General features: G+C 42.1%; 9 protein-coding genes and 1 non-coding gene across 10 annotated transcripts in view; 3 read left to right on the forward strand and 7 right to left on the reverse strand.

Moving 5' to 3' along the window:
* Positions 1-528: 528 nt before the first annotated feature.
* On the forward strand, positions 529-3589 carry SS1G_10171 (hypothetical protein; the record flags this gene model as incomplete). Its single annotated transcript, XM_001588574.1, has 5 exons — positions 529-1041; positions 1095-2337; positions 2389-2618; positions 2726-3291; positions 3349-3589. The coding sequence occupies 5 exons, from the start codon at positions 529-531 to the stop codon at positions 3587-3589; spliced, it is 2793 nt and encodes a 930-aa protein (XP_001588624.1).
* Positions 3590-4607: 1018 nt separating this feature from the next.
* On the forward strand, positions 4608-6203 carry SS1G_10172 (hypothetical protein; the record flags this gene model as incomplete). Its single annotated transcript, XM_001588575.1, has 4 exons — positions 4608-4918; positions 5136-5280; positions 5330-6121; positions 6192-6203. The coding sequence occupies 4 exons, from the start codon at positions 4608-4610 to the stop codon at positions 6201-6203; spliced, it is 1260 nt and encodes a 419-aa protein (XP_001588625.1).
* Positions 6204-7356: 1153 nt separating this feature from the next.
* Positions 7357-9012, reverse strand: SS1G_10173 (predicted protein; the record flags this gene model as incomplete). Its single annotated transcript, XM_001588576.1, has 3 exons — positions 7357-7996; positions 8306-8402; positions 8979-9012. 3 exons carry the CDS (start codon positions 9010-9012, stop codon positions 7357-7359), a joined length of 771 nt encoding a protein of 256 aa, XP_001588626.1.
* Positions 9013-12033: 3021 nt separating this feature from the next.
* SS1G_10174 (hypothetical protein) lies at positions 12034-13131 on the reverse strand (the record flags this gene model as incomplete). The annotated part of the gene is made up of 3 exons (XM_001588577.1): positions 12034-12380; positions 12445-12887; positions 12947-13131. 3 exons carry the CDS (start codon positions 13129-13131, stop codon positions 12034-12036), a joined length of 975 nt encoding a protein of 324 aa, XP_001588627.1.
* A 474-nt stretch (positions 13132-13605) lies between these two features.
* Positions 13606-13746, forward strand: SS1G_10175 (hypothetical protein; the record flags this gene model as incomplete). Its single annotated transcript, XM_001588578.1, has 1 exon — positions 13606-13746. One exon carries the CDS (start codon positions 13606-13608, stop codon positions 13744-13746), a length of 141 nt encoding a protein of 46 aa, XP_001588628.1.
* A 739-nt stretch (positions 13747-14485) lies between these two features.
* SS1G_10176 (hypothetical protein) lies at positions 14486-15137 on the reverse strand (the record flags this gene model as incomplete). Its single annotated transcript, XM_001588579.1, has 3 exons — positions 14486-14595; positions 14694-14838; positions 15078-15137. The coding sequence occupies 3 exons, from the start codon at positions 15135-15137 to the stop codon at positions 14486-14488; spliced, it is 315 nt and encodes a 104-aa protein (XP_001588629.1).
* A 426-nt stretch (positions 15138-15563) lies between these two features.
* On the reverse strand, positions 15564-15923 carry SS1G_10177 (predicted protein; the record flags this gene model as incomplete). The annotated part of the gene is made up of 3 exons (XM_001588580.1): positions 15564-15576; positions 15725-15851; positions 15905-15923. 3 exons carry the CDS (start codon positions 15921-15923, stop codon positions 15564-15566), a joined length of 159 nt encoding a protein of 52 aa, XP_001588630.1.
* A 1464-nt stretch (positions 15924-17387) lies between these two features.
* On the reverse strand, positions 17388-18392 carry SS1G_10178 (hypothetical protein; the record flags this gene model as incomplete). The annotated part of the gene is made up of 3 exons (XM_001588581.1): positions 17388-17884; positions 17942-18157; positions 18215-18392. 3 exons carry the CDS (start codon positions 18390-18392, stop codon positions 17388-17390), a joined length of 891 nt encoding a protein of 296 aa, XP_001588631.1.
* Positions 18393-19615: 1223 nt separating this feature from the next.
* Positions 19616-19699, reverse strand: SS1G_14671. The gene has a single exon. It is a non-coding gene; the product is annotated as a tRNA-Cys (tRNA).
* Positions 19700-20910: 1211 nt separating this feature from the next.
* Positions 20911-21871, reverse strand: part of SS1G_10179 (hypothetical protein) — a gene marked incomplete at both ends in the record, with an annotated part of 2180 nt that continues 1219 nt past the window's right edge. Inside the window, one exon of the mRNA XM_001588582.1 lies at positions 20911-21799. Within this exon, the coding sequence (XP_001588632.1) occupies positions 20911-21799 (889 nt within the window). The remainder of the gene's footprint in view (positions 21800-21871) is intronic.

Genomic DNA, 21871 nt, shown 5'->3' on the forward strand with positions numbered 1-21871 from the left:
AATCAGGTACGACTTCTTTATGCGCCAAAAATCTTCTCTCCTTCAATATCGCTTTCGATACTGATATGAAGTATAGTTCAAGGAGGATCCGGATGCGTGGTTATTAGTAGATAAGATATTACAAGAGTCTACATATCCGCAAGCCAAATGTTGGTCAACGTCCTCCAGTACTTTACATACTTTTCGCTGACAAATTATAAGATTTGGGTTTGCAAGTGCTAGATCATGTTATCATGACAAGGTGGAAGGTTCTGCCTAGAGAGCAGTGTCAAGGTACATACAAGATGTGTTCATTCCCTGGGAAGATTGTTATACTGATCTGTTTCAGGTATTCGAAATTTTGTCGTTGGTTTCATTATACAATGTTCCGGATCAGAAGAATCTCTCAGGTCCCAGAGAGTCCTTTTAAACAAATTGAACCTTGTCCTCGTTTCTATCCTAAAGCAAGAATGGCCTCATAACTGGCCTACTTTTATCAACGAGATCATATCCTCCTGCCATACCAGTTTGTCGATATGCGAGAATAACATGTCGATTTTGAGATTATTATCGGAGGAGGTCTTTGACTACTCGGCGGACCAAATGACCTCTGCCAAGACGAAGAACTTGAAGACGACAATGTGTGCAGAATTTTCATCTATCTTTCAACTTTGCAACGAAGTCCTGAATAGCGCCACCCAAGCAAGTTTGATCAAGGCTACTCTCGAGACGCTTCTTCGATTCTTCAACTGGATTCCTCTTGGCTATATTTTCGAGACGACCGTTATTGATACTCTCAGGGAAAGATTTTTGGAGACGCCCGAATTCAGAAATGTCACATTGAAATGTTTGACAGAGATTGGTGGACTCCAGACCGGCACCGGGAACAACTATGACGAGAAGTTGGTTCAAATGTTTACCGAAGTTTTGACCACAATTTCCAAGATCATCCCCTTAACTCTCGACCTCAAGAGCACATATAATTCAAGTAATTCCAAGGACCAAGAATTTATCCAGAACCTGGCCCTTTTCTTGTGCAACTTCTTTTCCTCCCACTTGACTGTAAGCGTACTCTTCCGCTTCTCTTTCTAGATGAATTCTAACTTTCTCAATAGCTCATAGAGAATCTACCGAACCGCGATTTCCTCACCCATGGTCATTTTTACCTTATTCGAATTTCCCAAATCGAAGACCGAGAAATCTTCAAGATTTGTTTAGAATACTGGACTAGACTTGTTCAAGAGTTGTACGATGAACAACAATCACTACCAATTGGTGACGTTAACCCACTTGTTGGAATGGGTGTGGGAGGTATTTCAAATCCTGGCGCGCCAAATCCAAGTTTACTCGCGAACTACCCTCTCCGGAAACACAAGTACAATGAAGTGCTTTCAAACTTGCGAGTCGTCATGATTGAGAAAATGGTCAGACCCGAGGAGGTATTGATTGTTGAGAACGATGAGGGTGAAATTGTTCGTGAATTTGTCAAGGAGAGCGACACAATTCAACTGTACAAGACAACCAGAGAGTGCTTGGTTTACCTCACCCATTTGGATGTAGTCGACACTGAAAACATCATGACAGAAAAGTTATCTCGACAAGTTGATGGCAGCGAATGGTCTTGGGCAAATTGCAATACTTTGTGCTGGGCTATTGGATCTATCTCCCTTGCCATGAACGAAGAAACTGAGAAACGTTTCTTGGTAACCGTCATCAAGGATTTACTCGGCTTAACTGAAATGAAACGAGGAAAAGACAACAAAGCCGTGGTTGCTAGTAACATCATGTATATCGTTGGTCAATATCCACGATTTTTGAAGGCTCACTGGAAATTCTTGAAGACGGTCGTTAACAAGTTATTTGAATTCATGCACGAATCCCACGAAGGTGTTCAAGACATGGCTTGTGACACGTTCATCAAGATCGCTAGGCAGTGCAAGCGTCACTTTGTTGCTTTACAACCTGGTGAATCGGAACCATTCATTGAGGAAATTGTAAGAACCATGCGAAAGATCACTTGTGATCTATCCCCACAGCAAGTACACACTTTCTACGAGGCGTGCGGTTATATGATCGCAGCTCAACCACAGAAGAATTCTCAAGAACGACTAATTGGCGAATTGATGTCATATCCGAACGCCGCTTGGGATGCCATTATCGCTCAAGCAAATACTAATCCACAAATACTTCAAGATGCTGATACCATCAAGGTCATCGGTAATGTTATGAAAACTAACGTTTCTGCTTGCTCCTCAATTGGAAGCTATTTCTACCCTCAAATTGGGCGCATTTACCTTGACATGTTGTCTATGTACAAGGCAACAAGCACAATGATTTCTGAAGCAGTTGCAAATGAGGGTAAGTAGTTCCCTTATGCCTTTTACATTCCGCGTTAGTAATCTGTAATAGGCGAAATTGCCACCAAAATGCCTAGGGTCCGAGGTTTGAGAACTATCAAGAAGGAAATTCTCAAGCTCATCGAAACTTTTGTTGAGAAGTCTGATGATCTTGAGATGGTACGAAATAATATCGTTCCAGCTCTTCTTGAAGCAGTCCTTGTCGATTATAACCGCAATGTGCCAGGTGCTCGTGACGCCGAAGTTCTCAAGGTCATGTCTGTTATTATAACCAAGCTTTCTGTACGTTGGACCCCATATCGCTCGAAATATTCAGTGGTGCATACCCTTTCTTTCTTTAATCTCCTTGTTCTGGAGATATATCCTGCATTTACTAACATCCAACACAGGGCCTCATGGAAGATCAAGTGCCAAACATCATGTCAAATGTTTTTGAATGCACTTTGGAAATGATCAACAAGGATTTCTCAGAATTCCCCGAACATCGTGTCGAGTTTTTCAGCCTACTCCGCGCAATCAATCTCCATTGCTTCCCTGCACTCCTCAAGCTTGATAACAGACAATTCAAGTTCGTCATTGATTCTTGCATGTGGGCTAGCAAGCATGACAACAGAGAGGTCGAACATGCTGGCCTTAATATGTGTTTGGAGTTGATCACTAACATCGCGGAAACGGATCCTGCAACTTCTAGCGCCTTCTTCCAACAATTTTTCGTTCCAATTCTCCAGGATGTTTTCTTTGTACTCACCGATACTGATCACAAAGCTGGGTTCAAGTCGCAAGCAACTTTGTTGGCAAGGATGTTTTACTTTGTCTACCCAGCTGATGGTACTGTACCAAAGATTCAAATGCCAATCTTTGCTCAGGATCAAGCTCCACCAGGAGCAAGTAACAAAGATTTCCTCACAAACTTTGTGGCTACTCTATTGCAGAATGCATTCCCTAATCTTCAAGCGTAAGTCAATACCCTCTACCCTCTCCCCTTTCAACTTACGTTGCTAAACCATTTTAGACCTCAGATTCAAGCCTTCGTCGAGGGTCTTTTCACTCTCAACCATTCTCTCGATCGGTTCAAACTTAACTTGAGAGACTTCTTGATCTCATTGAAGGAGTTCGCTGGAGACAACACGGAGCTTTATGCCGATGAGAAGGAAACAGCCGAAAGAGACGCCAAGGCCGCAGAACGTGAACGTCTATCCAAGGTTGGAGGACTCATCAAGCCTGCCGAACTTGATGATGAAGATGAGTTGTGACTTGATGAGGAGCTACGGATCGACCACGCACGACCAAAAAGCCCATCCTCAGAACAAGGACGCCGAATCATCTATAATGCCAATAAACTTGATGGTTGGGACGTTTACGATCTTTGAACAACTTTCCATATACATCTAGCAGGACAAACTACTGTCCGATCTGGATAATGATATTTTTCCTTACTTTTCGCTCAATGATATCACATACTCAGGAGCGATTTCGCTACCTAAGTGGAGTTACTTCGAAGGATCAGAATGATATTGTTTTCTGAAAAGTTATTTTTCTGTTTAGATTCAATTCTCCGATGAACATCGTGAGGCGATACACAATAGGCATTTGCGAAGCAATTTTTCATTTTCTCGATACCTCTGAATTTATGAGACACACTGTGCATGTGTCAGTGGTGGGGGAAGTTTGAGCAATTTAAGGAATTGGACGAATCGAAATGAGATTCAGACATATGACAAAAATGCAGGAGCATTTTCAGATTCAGATATCACAATGAATATGGTATTAAGGAATCATGAAACATTGCAACGTGACACTCTTTTTTCAACCAGGTATCTTGGTAAGTATTCCTGGTATTGAAATGTACTGTGAAGGTTCTCCGATTCAATTAGTCAGATTGATCGATTGATCGATTGACCAATGAAGGCTCACAATAGTACACGTGCATCTATTATTAGTAACAATCACAGTTACCTTCCCTTCTTGCATTTTCTCCGTCAGCCCCAAATCCTTCACGACAACGGTTGTACCTGGGTTAAGGAAACTAGAAAGCTTCCGCGTCTTTAACTTCAGGTAGATTGCATCACTTATTGGTTTATATTCTTTGCTAATATGGTCTCTGACTATGGGTAAATGCATTTAATATAGTTAAGTCTATACTAACTAGTACACATTGCCTTGAGCAAGGAAGTATATGTCTGCTATATTACCCCTCCATCTGTACAATATTTCTCATGTACTTTTCATTTTTCTGTTTCATATCATTTACATTGTTTCCAGTCATTAGTGATGTCTTCAGGAAAATTTATCACAGTAGTCTGTTTCTTCGGTCTTGCGATCGCTCAAAGTAGTACATATGTCAATCAAACGACGTGTAATGGCAACACATACACGTATCAGGAGTTGGGGGGTTATGGATTCATTCCTGGAACTACCCGTGATAAGTTTGGGGATACGATTGGAGGGATTGGAAGCTCTATTGCAATGGATAGCAAGACGTGGACTAAGTTAAGCAACGGAAGTTATGCGGGAGTGCTGTGGACGTTGCCAGATAGAGGATGGTTGGTAGTTTCTATTAGACTTCAGAAAGAAATCAAATAGTGAGTACTGATGCGCAAATAGGAATACGGAGGGTACACTCAATTACCAAGCTCGAGTGCATAAATTCGATATTCTTTTTACTCCTATGCCCGGTGCAACGGTAGCTAATCCATCGAGAAACAATTTGGTGTTTGAGTATATTGACACTGTACTTTTCTATGGACCTGATGGTACACCCACAACGGGGCTGGATGCTGATGGATTGGGGCATTTAAGTTATGATGGCTTTCCAGACTTACCTGTTGCGACATATACAGGTGATGGTTTTGGGAATGATGGTACTGGCGGGAGGAGAATACCGGTCGATTCAGAGGGTCTAGCTCTTGATGGCTCGGGCGGCTTCTGGGTCAGTGATGAATATGTATGTATTTGGCCTCTCTAATATTATTATTGGTCTAACCATCCCCTAGGGTCCCTATATCTACCACTTTAACTCCTCTGGCACAATGATCTCCGCCATCCGACCACCAGATGCCTTCATACCCATGCGTAACGGTAGCGAATCTTTCTCTGCCGACTCCCCATACTTTTACTCCGATCAAGCCTCTGGCGACGACGTATCGCCAGCTGATAATCCTACCGGTAGAGGTAACAACCATGGATTTGAGGGGCTGAGCATATCTGCCGATGGAAAAACTCTCTATACTCTCCTCCAAGCAGCGAACAACCAAGAAGGCGGCTTGAAAAAACAGAACGAGCGCTATACACGCTTTCTCTCATACGATATCTCGGATCCAAACAACCCTGTGTATCTGAGCGAGTACGTAGTCCCTCTTCCTCTTTGGACCGATCCAACAGCTAGCAAAAGTAAAAATCCGAAAGTTGCCGCGCAGTCTGAGATTCATGCTTTACCCAATGGACAATTCTTAGTTCTAGCAAGAGATTCCAACGCGGGAAATGGACAGAGTAATACACTTAGTATTTATAGACAGATTGATGTTTTTGATATCTCTAGTGCGACAAATATCAAGGGGGCAAAGTATGACTGTGCGACTTGTTCAGTCGCTAGCACGACGGGAGTGCTGGTTAATGGAATTGTGACGGCAGAGTATTGTGGGTGGTTGGATTTTAACGATAATAACGAGCTAGGTAGGTTTGGGGTACATAATGGAGGGAAGACGGATAAAGGACTGTTGAATGAGAAGTGGGAGAGTATTGCTGTAGTACCTGTTGATGGTGTTGATGGAGCAGATGGCGAATGGGTAAGTCTCCGTCTCGTAGATGGATATGAGAGAATAAAATCTAATATTGTGAATATTAGTATGTTTTCAGCTTGAGCGATAACGATTTCATTACGCAAAGTGGGTATTTGGAAGGAGGAAAGTTTGCTTATAGTGATGAGAGTGGATATAATCTCGATAGTCAGGCTTTGGTTTTTAAGGTTCAGATCCCGACGCGTGTAATAAGTTGAGGAGAGGGATGTGGATTGAAAGGGAACTAGGTGGTTGAATCGGGGGGAAGGGAGAAGAGGTATGAGGTGTGCGATGGTGAAAGGGTGAGTTTGAAGAAAATCCTTACTTTTTAAACTAGATTTGTTAATTTATACTGGATCTTGACAGGTTATTAATGGAGAGTGTAGCTTTAAGCGGAATTATTTAGGTAAAAGCAACAACTTTTTATTGAACTTGGTAAGAGATGGACTAAATTACATGTAGGGAGCCAACCTCCGTCGTTATTGGAGTTTTCCTTCCTATGATGTGATTCAGACTGATACTTTTAATGCGCATGCTTTTTTTTTTTCACCTTTTCTTTCATCATCTGGTCCTGTTGTATCGTCCCCTCCCTGTATCTTTCCTCCTCGCTTGTATGTTCGTGGAATTCCCTTTCCTGCTCCAGTTCTTTCACTTTCTCAGCTTCTAGATTCCTTTACCATTCCTATCTTCTCATCCAATGACGTCCAGATTGTTTTTCTAGATAATATTCGCCACTTCATCCATACCTTGCATTTTCACCACTATATGATGCACGTTTGTGACCGGATGTTCGCTTACGGCGGTCCCCCCAAGGGGGACAGTTAGTGTCTATGGCCATGCCTTCTGATGACGCTCCAAATTCGCTAGATTGTTTCCTTTGAGCAGCAGGAGGATTTTAAGGCCCCTGAACAGCATGCGTTTTATGAGCTGGACAGTTCCAAAAATCCTGAAATTGGGGAATGTACTCATTACTCTTGTGCGGGTGTAACTCTGGCTGCCCCTTTCTTCCGCAAAGCCCTTGTGCGAGACCATAAGAACAAATTAGTAAGGTAGGCCGACAATCTGTGCAGTAGAACTGCTCGGTAATTTCTCGATTATCACATTTCTGGTGTACAAAAGCCCCAGATGGAAGCCTAACCATTGGCTTGGGTGTCGGTCTTACATATGTATATGAACCGTCATAATTTTTCACAGGCTGTTGATAATCCATTAAAAGTGTCTGGAAAGACATTGGGTGTTGGCTGTCAAGAGCATCGTGAGTTACACAACGTCGTCTTCCTGCAGCGATAGCGTTGCATTCGCGCTGGGTACCACTGCCATCCGATACTTGGGTATGAAGGATCAACAACTGGTACTTTATATGAACAGCGAACTGACACTTTATCCATCGATTCCGTGTAATCATACTGGACGGGCTTGGATGAACCGAAACTCCCGGAGCCGGAACCTGAGCCTCGCCGATTTCCAGCATAATGATCTTCTGAATAGAATGGAGTTGTATCCAATGCCATATCCTCTGGCTCTCCATACATCTGGGTAGTAACGCCTGCAGTGTCAGGAAGCCAGCTGCTTTGGCCTCCTTGTGTCGGAGCTGGGGCTCGGTCAACCGCCTTGCCTTTTTCGTGACTAGAATGTGCACCATAAGCTGTACCTGGGTCGCGGTTTGCCGCATATGTAGTGTCAACAGGCATACTGTAAGCCTGACTTTTATAGGCCGGCTCGGCAGAGTAGGTCGTATCGTAGCCCGCATTGTAGCCCGTACTGGACGTTAAGTCGGAGGCGGCTGGCTGGGTTTGACTGCTGGTATAGGATTGAACTGTGGAATAGTCCTGGCTGAAGGCGCTGGACTGGGTAGGCTGGTATGGGGTGGCATCGTAGTTTTGACTGGAGGTGTCGGTGTAAACGGTGGGGTAGTTTGGACTTGAGAGGGATCGAGTGTATTCAGATTGCGCGGGTGTAACGGGTAAGTTTTGAGGATCGGCCCATTTTAAGATCCATCTCTTATTGACCTCATCCCCATACCCTCATGTATTCTCGGCCAGTTGATGGGTCGATTTGTACCTTGGGCCACTTATGATCAGCCATACTGTCGATATTGAGGAGGTAGAACCTAAGCTGATTCTAGCGTGTACTATGCGAAGAACCTCTATCGTTTAGCTACTATACCAATGCATTCTGGGAAACAGTACTTACCGAAGCTTGTCTTCGATGAAAAACAATGTAGACTGCGAATAAACGAGCTTGACCGAAGTTGAAAAGAGCACTAAATCACCGGCGAAACGATGAGGAGCTTCAAGCGACAGAAGAATTCTTAGTTTAGGGTTGAGTAGTATGGAGTTAGCTCTATTTTGTGTGGAGCTTGTGTAGGGAGAACTAGGTGTTGATTTGTACGGAGCTGGTGCAGTGTACTTGAGAAGTATGGTAGATGTATCGGAATCGTAGATGAGGTTGAGAAAAAAAGAGACACTAAAGGGGGGGACTGGACCATTTATGCAAAAATAGACACTGGAAACGGACACTGAGGGACAAATATTCGAGTAAAAAATCACCTCGAAACGATGAATATTCATAAAGATATTAGCTATTCTGTGTCATTACAGGCATCTCAGCATCATTTCGTTGATTTTTCGAGTCAAAAGCATCTGAAAATGATGTAGATTCATATATTTACCACTATGTCCGCGTCATTTAAGACTTTTCTGTGTCATTCCTTGTACTTTCGAGTCAAAATATCCTCAAAATGGAGTACATTCATGACCCAAATTATCAAATGTGCGTCATCTGGGGACTTAAACAATCATTCTATTGACTTTTAGAGTCAAAACCACCTCAAAAAGACTATGCAATCACATACATCATTAAATACAGATTGATTCACAGACAGCTCTAGGCCCGGTCATTGCATTTTTCGAGTCATTAGGAACTTCCAGTCACTAAACTATCTATTTTCGGGATTTTGATGACATTGCTATACTGTATGACACCCGAATAGTGGTGATTTGGGCATGATTCATGAAAAATGAATCAAAAATACGCTGGAGGATCCTGCAATGAGATTTTCAGTCATAGAAACGTATAATTTTAGGCTGTGGTATTTCCAGGAGATGCTGAATGATGGGCAATAATGAAAATACGGGCATATTTTAGCTTATATTAATCAAAAAACACATTGAACGGCCATGGAAAGTGGCTTTTAGTGAATAGGCCTGGGAGTATAGGCCTCGAAGACCCGGTGGTATGCCGGGTGATATTGAATGGTAGTGGTTTAAGTATGGATAAGTGTAAATTAGTTAGGAAATCCTGTAAAATATTCTACATCAGTGTCGTTTTGTATTAGTAAGTACTAAGGTAGGGGTGATTAACACTTCCAGATCCCCAAGAGACCGTGAAAGCCCTGGATAACCCTGATCAATCAGATGATATGAAATGTTCATGAAAACCTCCCAAAATCTCATATGACTCTTAAAAATGATATGAAACATAACGATGCACTTAAAAGATGCCTTATTTCTACTCGAATATATAGTAAATCGAGTCAAATCAGAGCTATAACTATGAATCGGCCTGTGTTGAAGATATATATTTATGGTCTAACCTTAAAATCGTATTAGATGATTATCGAGTGTTTAAATTATCAGTTTGGTGAAGATTAATCCTAACGTTTCATGGTGTCGGATTTCAGTGTTAAGTTGTGATGTAGATATTGGACAGTATACTCCGGCGTGTCTAGATGAGATATCTCATTTAACGACTCTATCCGAAAGTGAATATACAGAATCGCACTTTTGAATGTGCCATAGTTGATAAGGTGTTGAGATCGTTCCGTTCTAGATCTTGAGTTCAATCTTCGTACTGCTAGATCCAACAAAAGACTAGTAGTGCAGCAAGAAACTTGTATCTTTGAAGCTTTGTGTTTCGAACCTCGAACTATCGTCCTTTAGCCTTACCACCTATATCACCTCGCATTCCTAGAAATTTAAAATGTTACGATGTTAAAGCCCAACGAAGTAAAGAACAATACATTTATTTTCCTTTATAGCCTGTTGCTTTTATTATTTTTCTTTCATACGAAATTCATTATCCAGTCTCCCGATTGATGGAATAGCAACGAGAAATCGAGGACTCGCTTCGTCATCCTCTAGATATTGATTTGTGAATAAGATTAGAGGGGATGGAAATGACGAAGGTAATCGCTTAGAAGTATATATACATACATGTACTACCTGTACATACATAGATAATGAGCTAGTATCCCGCACCGCTTTTTAGTTTCTCTTCAACTACCTCTTCTCTCATTCATATTTTTTCTCCTCTTCCTATCCCTCCCTTCTTTTTGCCTTCAGCTTAATCACAAACTACTAACCCCTTTAAGCTTTTCCAAATTAGGCATACGGGATTTAGTGGTATTAAAGAAAGGAGATAATAATATTAAGCGAGGCTTTCATTATCAGTCACTGCATCACCACTAAAAACTATTTATCTCACTAGCACTCCAGAGATATTTTTTGACCTGAACTTCTCATCTGGTTTATTATCTAGGTTTAGAATTTACAAACTTAATCTGGAATATTCATCTGCTTTTTCTTTTAGTTTTTCGGATTCCATGTTTTTTCCATCCCGACTTTTCATATGCATGTTTTTTGGTATGTTTAAAAGTGAATAACTAGCTGGTTTCTATATTTAATTTTCAGAGACCGATTAGATTCCACAGCGGACAATAGACTTACTATTGACTTGAATATTAATGCTACCAATCACCGCGATTCACCACCGAGATTCCATCAAGTGTACAGGGGCTGGTGGGCTGTTTTCAACATCCTCGAATTCACCAAGGACTTTCAAACATTCATCAACACAGATCAGAAATTCTGCTGATGAGGAGTCCTACACCCAGTTTTAAAGGTAACACGTACATATACCTGACTATCGAACATTCACAGGTACAAGACAAACGCAAAATCAAAATTAGAAAATGGAAGTAGAAACGGTATCAAGAAACTTTCTTGTGATAGTTGACGCCGTAAACAATGCACTAGTACTTTACATCATTCCACCAGTCTAGATACAAATGCATTGGAATTTGGGCATGCTCGACATTTTCATAGTTAGAGTCTCTGCCCAAAAAGCTTGTAATGCCCCTCCGACAAGCGGCTAAACTGAGGTTAAAGCAGAGACCGCTGGACGAAGATGATAGCAGGGTGGTAGATAGAAGAGTTCGCGTCGATATGATTCTCCTCATGAGTAAAAGGAGTATGTAAATCCATGTAAATCCATGTAAATCCACCAAAACCATCCACTCACAGCTCAAATCAAACCTCACTTATCACATTTTACTACTAACAGAGGAACGCCACCCACACACAGCTTACAAGTCCCGATCGTTTATTTGTAATTCAAGCAATAACACTATCTACCACAAATTAACTATCTATATATGACACAATTCCCATCCCATCCCATCCGAATTAATTGATTCTTAATTAGAACTTCAATCATCTAATCCAATAGTCGTTACTCTGTAGTGATACTTAAGCCTTAATCTTAAGCGACCTCTTTCTTTCCGCCTAGTCTAGATCTATAGAGGCAGCAAATAGAAGCCGCCTGGATAAGATAACGATCATAAGCCTCTGAACGCTAGGCAGTATTTCTTCTTATTGATTAAACTGACCTGTTTAGATTTCACAGTTTTGTAAGACTTACTTTCAGGCCGCACGAATAGAAGTAAATCCAATCAGGACAGTCATAACCCTTTTACTAGTAGATACAAAAGTATATCTTTTAAACCCCGAAACTCACCATCATAGCTCTGTATATTCCGTACCGTATAGGTATACATATTTCCTCGGCTTATATATAGAATTTGTGATAGAATTATATATAAGATAAATAACACACAGATCTCAAGCACCAAGCTTTATCAACTAAGTCGTCGGACCACCAACCGGAACCCTCTCCCTATCATCCACACCTAACCACAACAAATCCGGCCGACTATAATGACCACAAAGATCCAAGAAACCCTTACACTTAATGATATCATCCAGATCCAGATCCGCATAGATAAAACCCTCTACCGTTTCCGGCAAATCTTCAGACAATTTCCTCCCATCGGGTCCGAAAATAGCAGATGTACCTCCACCTGGTACATTATGTACCAGACCTTCTCCTGTTTTCATCTTGTCGATACCTTCCTGACTTAAAACTGCGGTAGTATGCAGAACAAATGATTGCGATTCTATAGCATAAGACTGCGAGAGAGCTCGACTCCCTAAGATATTCCGTCAGCACGATTATTACCTCTATTGGGGTATGTGTCAGGTAAGTAAACCTACCATCTCTGAACATAGACCAAAGAACCTGTCCCCCCGTATACTCGGGGATAGGTGGTAATTGCGCCACGTGAATACTTTCATTCTGATTATAAGTATGATATTTAAGTAGAGGTAATGTATGTTCCCAACAAGCCAAAACGCCTACACGGCCCAGACCCGGAAGCTCAACGACGTTCTTTAACGATGAACCGGATGCTTCGCCAAATACGGTTCTTTCCATATGTGTAGGCTTGAGCTTTCGACGCGATATTTGTATAACACCCTCTTGGTCGATGATTGCTTGAGAGATGTAAAGACTGTGGTTGAAGTTCTCGCTAAAGCCTAATACGACTGATATATTGGATTCCTTTGCCGCTGTGCAGATGCGCTTCATTTCGGGTGAATCGACACGCAGTGAATTTTTGATATAGGTAGTGGAGAGATCGAAATCGACGCTTCGAGCCCTTGAGGAGATGATAATCGTTAGCGGAGCTTGGGAATAGAGGATGGATGAAAACCCTACCATATCCATGAAGGATACCCAGGAATCCAACATTCGGGGAATGAGACCAGCTGTGCACCATTGGCAGATGCCTCTTTGATGAGAACGCAAGTTTTGTCAACGGTTTTTTGTAAGTCGAGCCAAACAGGTTCAAACTGTGTCACTGCAACTCGCACGTGTCTTGGAGGTGTTGGTGTTGAGGCCATTTTTGAGAAGAAAAATTCGCTGAATTTGTGTTATTAATCTTTTGAGGATAAAAAACTTCTCTGAAAAAAAAAAGAATAGATCAACAACACTGCATATTTATTCTTTTTGAAAGACTGGTCACAAGGTTAATTGAGTGATTTAGTTGGTTGGTTGTAGATCCGTAAATCCGCTGAAGCTCGGATCGTGTCATGCTATGAAATGAAGCTATCGCAGCGGCATATTCGAGCCGCCGCTTGTTTAATAAGAACAAGACCATGTCGGCGAACCACTTGATAAGATCGGAATAATGCCATATGCTGTATATCAATAATCAAAGCAGACTGAAATAAATGCATAATATAAAGAGCTGCAAATATTTTGTGTTGGAAATTATGTACTCAGCTCTTTTCATTATCTTCATGTCTTCATAGAATTCAAATATCATATTTCCTTTTTCACATTGTGCGCATCTGTTCTCGGAAAGCAAAGTCAAGATGGTCTTCGGCATTCTAGAGCCAGCTTCAAACATGACCCCATCTGGTACCAATCCCCTAGAGAGTTTGGATAATGCATCAAACCCAGAAGGAGCCGAGACACAGTCATCCTCGTTCCCAAGCCATCCGAATCACCATTAGATCCATTGAATTGGCCTCGATACAAGAAAGAACTTCTCTTTGCAGCCATTGTTTTCGGAGCATGTGCGGCCAGCTCACTTGTGCCTGTTCTTGTGCCTGGTTTCACTGCCGTCGCCGTATTACTTGATGTCCAGCTAACGGATATGGCCCTTTTGAACGGGAGCTTGATCATGACTCTTGGGCTGGGCGCATACTTATGTCCCTGCATAGCTGAAGTCTATGGAAAGCGAATGGTGTATCTTGTTACAGCAATTATAATTGTTGCTGGATGTGGTTGGGCTGATGCAGCAAATTCATACCATTCACTATTGGGGGCACGCGCTATTCAAGTTGAATTTGAGGACATGTCCGGGATTGTAAATTGTTTGAGCATTGCTAATCCATCGCAACAGGACTCGGAATGGGTGGTTTTTATGCTATGGCGGGTGCCTCTTAAATTACCGGTATATTCTTCGTGCACGAGCGTAGTAGACGTATTGCACTTTGGAACTTCAATGTCATAATCTCGAACACCCTCACACCGATCGTGAGCGGATATGTAATATCAAGTTTGTACTGGCATTGGAGATTTTGGCTTCTAGCAATCCTTTGGGTTGTGATTCTAGCAGCAACTCTTGCTTGTTTTCCTGAGACAACTTTCAATCGAAACACAGGCCTAGATAACTCCGTTGAAGTTGACATGCTTGAGGAGGAAAACTCAACGCTCCAAAAGAACAAACTTGACGATCAGACTACCAGCTCACAACGTCATAACGTCAAAAGCTTTGAGGTTGAGAAAGACTCTCAAACATGTAGTTGGAAATATCATTTTGGATTCGGTGCTGTAAAGTTCCATAACCAAAGCCACGTCTTCAAGCTTCGTGTGTCAGCGATAGAAGAGGACGCTATTCAAGATTGATCTATATATGGAAATAACCAATTCAGATCGTTTAATTGAAAAGGGTCACCTCTCTCATAGAATCCAAATGTGAAATCAGGTTGCGCAAAATCTTCACCCCCTTCGATTTCTGTTGGACCGAAATTTTCGGCAAAAGAATTATTGGTTAGATCAGCCGGGCAGGACATGAAAAATATGTCATCCTTGTTTTGCATCTGAGAATTAGCCGTGCTTTGGTCATTCTCTGACAGTTCAACATTGCTCTGACTTGGATGCTCTCTTTGAACATCAGCAGAAAGAGGATAGCTCAATCTCATTGGCAATGCGAACACCACGGACCATCTATGGGCAAGTTCTTGAAGTAATGCAATAGCCTTGCGCAGTCTCTTCCAAGCAAACTTCATTTGACCTAATGCTTCTATGCACTCTCGAAATTGATGGACTGATCGCTTACGTAAAGTGCCATTAGAGGAGGTCGCACTAAGCAGATGCATAATGGCTGCGGTAAGGACATGGTGCACTACAGAAAATGGGGCAATCTGGAGGTACCCCGCTTTTCGGTAGTCTCGTAGCAGACTCGTAATAGCAACAGCAGAAGAAGTTGATGATTGAACAGCCACCCGGTAAAGAGCGCTATTGGGGTCTTCGCGCAATAGAGGCCGCTGCACCAGTATGATGCATGTGTGATACGTCATCCGGAAAGTGAGGATGCCGCTAGACTGTGCACTCCGGTGAGTTGGTAAATGACTGTTTGTTTCATTATAGAAAGTAGATAGCTTTTCGCGAGCATCGAAAAAAAGTTTGTTGCGACTCTGGCTATCCAAATCGTGAAACTGAAAGGAATAACTAAATTCGTCAGTTCAATACCAGATATTCTAATTGGTTGACATACATTTGATCCATGTACCTATCAAATATGAAAAGGAGCTGACACTCATAATTAAACACGAGTTCTGTGAGTGACACTGGTGATGTTAGAATACTCTCTAACCACGGAGTCCTGACACGAGTCCATGGAATGGCACATTGTCGTCCTAGACTTAGTGTGGCAATGCTTAGAAATATCAGTCAAGGTTCCTAGCTGCATCGAAAAAAACTTACCGGTCAATACGAAACCAAAGCCAAAACGTTCGGATGCGTGAGTCTTTATCCTCGGGCGAAATGCCTGCGATTTTTTGATACTCCACTACATGTAAACCAAGGTGTGTTGTTAAAGCCGCACCCATACCTAGGCACAGCAATTAATCAATCTGCTGTTTTAAAATTATCGATAGAACTAACAGTTATACATCCATGCCATGTTTTCGTTGTCCAGAGTGAGATCTCGCCAGCACAACATTGCTAATGCCCGAATCACAAGGAGCGACGGACAGCTTTGGCAACATTGCTGTACAAGACCTCCAGCGTGCAAATAAAACATATTGCTAATATGAGCAGCATTATTCCTCTTAGAATAACATGCTGCAAGAGCAAACATTGCAGTTCGTAGCAATATCTCATCTAATTTAGCTTCGTTATTGTGAAAAACATATTTATCGAGAAAGGATGACTCGAGAAACTGATTATCCGGGTTTAAAACAGAGGTAAAGACATCTAAAAGCTCCTGCTGTAACACATAGTCTACAAGACACTCGTCTAAGGAAGGCATCTTAGATGTCATGGCAATTTGGCCATTGTGAAGCTGGGTGTCACTTCTAGGTTCTTGCGGGGTAGAAATGAACTGGAGGTTGGATGACGGGCCAATAAATGAGGTGCCTCCGTTGCTGTCTATTTTCAGCTTCCACATCATATCCCCTACCTCGTCGATTGCAGAAGCTAGTCGTGTTTCACGATCGGAAGCAACGCCAGAAGATTCACCACCGGCCAAGTTTGTGGGTGTGATGTGAATTGACTCGAAAGTCGCATCACGCGTGGAAATTTTAGAGGAAGCGCCATTCTCTAGCTCTCTTACTCTTTGACGAAGTATGTCAATTTGTTCTTCAAGATGCGCAATCTCTTCCGGATCTCTTCTGCGTCTGAGCGAATATGGATTAGATATGAGTAGAAGTAGAGGCCAGAGATCATTCTCACTTCCGGTTGTTTCGCTCATAATCATAAATACAGTCTCTTTCATGCGTCCGGCATGAAGAACATTGCGGCTTTCCTCCGTCACATTTGCGCTTCCTTCGGCGGCATTCAGCACACGCAAGCTCTATTCTTTTAGTGGCGTCCATGCAAGTATTTCAAGCGTTCAACCTGGAACTAGCATATGAAACAGGTCATTTATTCCATTAACGCAGGATTCGAAGCTGTTGGGTCAAGTGCTGCGGACATTTGATGGGAGTATGATTATAGGTGATTGAGGTTGCACGTCTGCCGCGTGAAGATATTACATAACAAATGGCACGTGATGCTTCCAGAGTTAATCTAGACCTGTGGACGTAAATATAAAGTGGATAATTCTAATAAAAGCAAGGAATTATGAATGTTACATTATATCTTTATTTCCCTTCCATATCAAAGAAAATAAATAAGAGAAAAGCTAATATGGAAAAAAATATCCAACTCACTTATAAATTTCAAATCTAGATTCATTTCATTCACTTTAACTTAATTGCAACTGGAAGTAATTATATTTACCAACTTGAGTTCTATACCAGAGATTTGAGATGTTTAAATTACTATAGATTTTGATTATGGTATCTGCTAAGATTTTGTTTTGATATATGTACTTTAATATATTACTTCAATCTACCTCAATTTACCCATGAATGAAGCTAGCCAATCAAGGTAAACAGGTGAGAATGCTCGAGAGTTTCTCCAAAACAATCGCTTGGTTGGCAGCACTAGCATCCCTCTTGTTGGTTCCACCAAGACTGATACTGGCATAGCATCCAGACGTTCCAACAACAGTAGTCTCGGTAGGAAGTCTACCTCCATTGTTGCAAGTAACGACATCGGTACCACTGACTCCAGCAACGGCACTGTAGATTCTGGACAGGACGAAGCTGTAATCAGAAACCGAGGTGCAACCGGCAGTTTTAGGGAAATTGACGTTCAAGAAAGTCTTGTCTGGGAGGTATGGAGTGTTAGAAGCGGTGAGGGCGTCAACTACGATCGCGGATAATTCGCCGTAGATGGTAGAATATGCAGGTACAGCAACGTCCCAACCTATTGCGGATCCTTCGGCTCCACTGAAAGCAATCGCCGGTATGCCCAGACCAACTGCCTCAACGGCCGCTCCAACTGTACCAGAGATGAACGATATAACACCGGTGTTTACTATTCATCGTTAGTTTAAAGTCTATGCAGGGAACATTCCAAAAAGACTATACATACCGCCAACGTTTGGACCAGTAACAGCAAGGTCAGGCGCGCCTCCGAAATACCCGGGAGATAAGGTTGTAATTCCATAATTCATTGCCTCCGCAGGGTAAGAGTTGACGTAGTTGAATTGAGGTGCTGAGGCATTGTATCCCACCGCTGGACTACCACTCGGGCAAGAATTGAATTCGCATGCCTCGGTAAGTTTGGTAGGTGTACCAGTTAGAGAACCTTTTCATGAGAAGTCAGATTTGTTCACCAAGAAGCAAAAGAGAAGGATTCTCATACCAGAACCACTCTTGTTTTCTGCAGGAGCAGAAACGAGAACATCATGCCCCGCGTTAGTCAGAGCAGTGTATAAAGTTCGAATGTTCATTTCAGCCCATCCATCATCATTAGCGGAAACGATATTCAATGCTTGGGCCACGGCCGGAAGCAAGGCCAAAGATGCAGTTGCAAGACGCATGATTGATGGCTCGGTGCAGGACTGACGAATTTACAGCTTGAAATAATTGACTTGGAGACCGAGGGGTTGACAGTGTGGGGAGCTCTGAAGACTCCATACTGGGTGAATTACACCTTTATATACTTTAAATTCTTAGGATCGATCGAAACATTATTCCCATTCACCGTTCAAATGCAAGCGAAGTCGACTTCAAAGTTCATAGAGTGGAATTGCGGAGATTGCCAATAACGCGATCCATGCTCCTGCCATCGTTCGCCCCCTGCACCACTAAGGAATGGTCTCTTCATCGGCACGTGTAAGAATAAAAGGATTTTGCGATTCAAATGGGAATAGTTCAACCGGAATAACGAGGAATAAAAGCTTGTCTTGTATAGAGTAGAGTAACGCAATCTCAATTTAAATTAATGCTGCGCATAGTAAGTGCGGTCTGATTCTTTGGGACTCTGGGAGTAGAAATGGCCTTCCATATCTAGACGTCGGCACCGAGTGTGGGGTCATGTTCCTGCCACCATCCCCACAGATCACGGCACTCGAGGCCAAAACTTATGATTTTGTTGTTAGAGTTCAATTGTTGAAAAACTTTGATTGATTCTCGGAATGAGTTTGTTTGTGTTTGTGTTCTTCTTGGTAATAAGGAAACTATAGTTTTGTTAACGTTACTGAAATTCGCCGTTCAACACCTGCACAGAGGAAAGGATTTGTTTTCTTCTTTGTTAGCACGATATCTTACATGATGCTGTGATTGAAAGTAGAGAACCCGGAATGGAGGGATATTCGCTTCAGTGCTTTACAATATCAGATTGTTGAACTACCGTGTATAATCCCGAAATCGCGGTCTTGGAATCATTCTCATGATGAACATCAGGACGCCTAATGTGTAATGTGTAATCTCAATGATTGGCAAGGTTGTCGTGGCAGATTTTTGCTTGTTCATCACGTTTAAACTTCAATCATCACCCAGACCAGAATGCCAGGCAGACTCGGTATGATATTTCTCCGACCGGAGTTAAACCGAAGGCGAGTCTTTCGAGTACGGTACTCAGTATAGCTAAACTATTTTGGTACCCACCTGACTAAGCTTCAATTCAGTCAAGGACGTTGAGTTCAAAATCAAAATCCAAAAAAAAGAGAGGTTTGGAAAACCATGACCGGAAGATTCTATGTATTGTACTTATGAACAAAAAAGTCAAAAAAATCTGAATTCTTCGCAGTGAAGCAATTGAAGCTCCCTAACCGGTTCGAACGATTGACCTGAAGATATTTGTGCGAAACTGCAATCTTCCGCTCTACCACTGAGCTAAAGGAGCGAAGAGGATTCAGAATGAATTCCAAAGGGATTCCGAATTGATTGCGAAACATGTCATTGTTTATCAATATATACTAGATTTCATGCATACTAACATTACAGCACCACGTCCTAGAACAACAATGGAACTCGATTGTAACATTTTAATCATGCAGGTACTCGACAGCCACTTATTTGTATACAAAGGGAACAAAGTCAGCTAGGAACAAAGAACAAAGAGCCTTGACATCGATTCTCAAATACATTTCATACTGAATTGAAGTACACCCATCAAAAGCCTCGGTCATCGATTTTAGTGTTCTCCGATGTCAAGGATTTTGGTAGCTACTCTATCTGAATATGGAAATGGCACGTTAGCACCCTTAAGAAATGTTGGCGGCTCAAATACATGATGTCAATTCAATCAACGAGTCCTCTCATATTCTCGAATCTTTTTTCCCTGTCTCTCAGGGTTAAGGGAGGATTGTTTGGGGGAAATCTAAACTTTACATTAGCTCTACTCCAGTAATGTTTTTCTTATATCCACGATCCGATACCCCACGCTCCATTCCAATTTACTGTCCAAACATCACGATAGGTAGTTCCTGAAAGCAAGAACAGCTATACTGAAGCATACACTTGTGCAAAGGCACCTATGAAAATCATCTATCTTCTGTATAACTGTCAACAGATTTCCATCCGTAGTCCGGAAGGCTATTGACAAACGGCACGGCGTCTCAAGTTCCCATCAGCGGGGCTTGTACAGAGTAGATGATATCTTGTCTAGTTGGATAACAACATCAAAGAATATCAAACTGGCAATTGAGTAATGTATCTTCTTTCATAATCTTTTTGATGGTGGAACATTTGTACAACTACAGATAGAGCACTATTGTGCTGAATGATTTACAAAAATGACCATTTCATAGCTTCTCATTTAAGAGCTGATAATATGGACTATGGACTTCTACCTAGCGCCATGATTGTTCATTCTATCAGAGACTTTAAAGGCTTTAGATGATTCAAATTGATCGATTTTATATCCTCCTTGGGGATCTGAGCATATTCAGTCCACACTATTTTATACACTCGCACCAATGCTCTAAAAAAGTCTTCTGGGCATGACCAACAGGTAAGTTGGCATCCACAAATATAAGCAACAGTGGTGACATATTAATACAATTAAGTTTTGAATTCTCTACAGTATTCCATTTCATCTCCATTTTATTACATTTACTCTGTATTTGTCAATTTCCCCCTCGCTGGCTTCAAACTAAACCGCACTCGATTTAACTTCGGCATCCTGTCAAGCACCACAGTTTCCATTTGCATAACCGCCTCTTTACATAATTTCGCCGCGGTGGCATCATACGAGCATAAAAGCATCCGTACTAGTCCACGAGTCCGCGCGCCTGCCAAGACTACCGAAGGAGGAAGCTCAGCTTCGAATGGAATCGCTGTCAATGTACATGTGTCGATGAGCGTGAACGATCTAAGTCCATTCTTGTCACCATGCTCTTCTCCAACAAGAGGATCCGCCGCACTATTTGCTCGTTCCATCCACTGCAAGCGTCCCTGATCGGACCCAAACATCAACTCTTCCACTCTGCTTAATTCAGGACGCCCAGAAATTCCATATAATCTAGCCTGCGTCTGATGAATTTCAGAACCATACAAATGGCGCAGCACCCATGGCACCGCAATTACATGCCCTACAAACACGCCCAAAAATGTTTGCCACAAGATCGAAAACGGAAACGCCGTTATCCTCTTATGTCTCTCAGTTTCACGACTCAGAAACACCGTCATCATCGCTACAAAAAGCACAAATATCATACTAAAATACGCACCCAATCTCAGTAGCGTCCAATTAGCTATCTGTGGTCGTATAGGCTCATAATCAATTGCTTCAAGAAACGCCCAGTTAATCATCGCGCCCTTGGCATCTCCCAATATCACAGTGTCATTCTCCACCACCTCGGAAATCTGACAAATTGGCGTAATATCCCACAATTTCGCCCCCCAAACATCCTGCATCTCATGCCATGGCGCCCGATGATCTTTCAATTTGAGACAGAGTAATCGCTCAAGAAGCATATCACTATCATTTGCGAGGGAAAGTCTGGCAAAAGCTTGGAAATCGCTATCAGAATGGAGGACACGGGGACGTTGTCGGAGAAGCCCTTGTAGAGCA

The sequence above is a fragment of the Sclerotinia sclerotiorum genome, genomic scaffold (assembly GCF_000146945.2).
Source record: "Sclerotinia sclerotiorum 1980 UF-70 scaffold_15 genomic scaffold, whole genome shotgun sequence".
In the NCBI taxonomy this organism is placed as follows: Eukaryota; Fungi; Ascomycota; class Leotiomycetes; order Helotiales; family Sclerotiniaceae; genus Sclerotinia; species Sclerotinia sclerotiorum.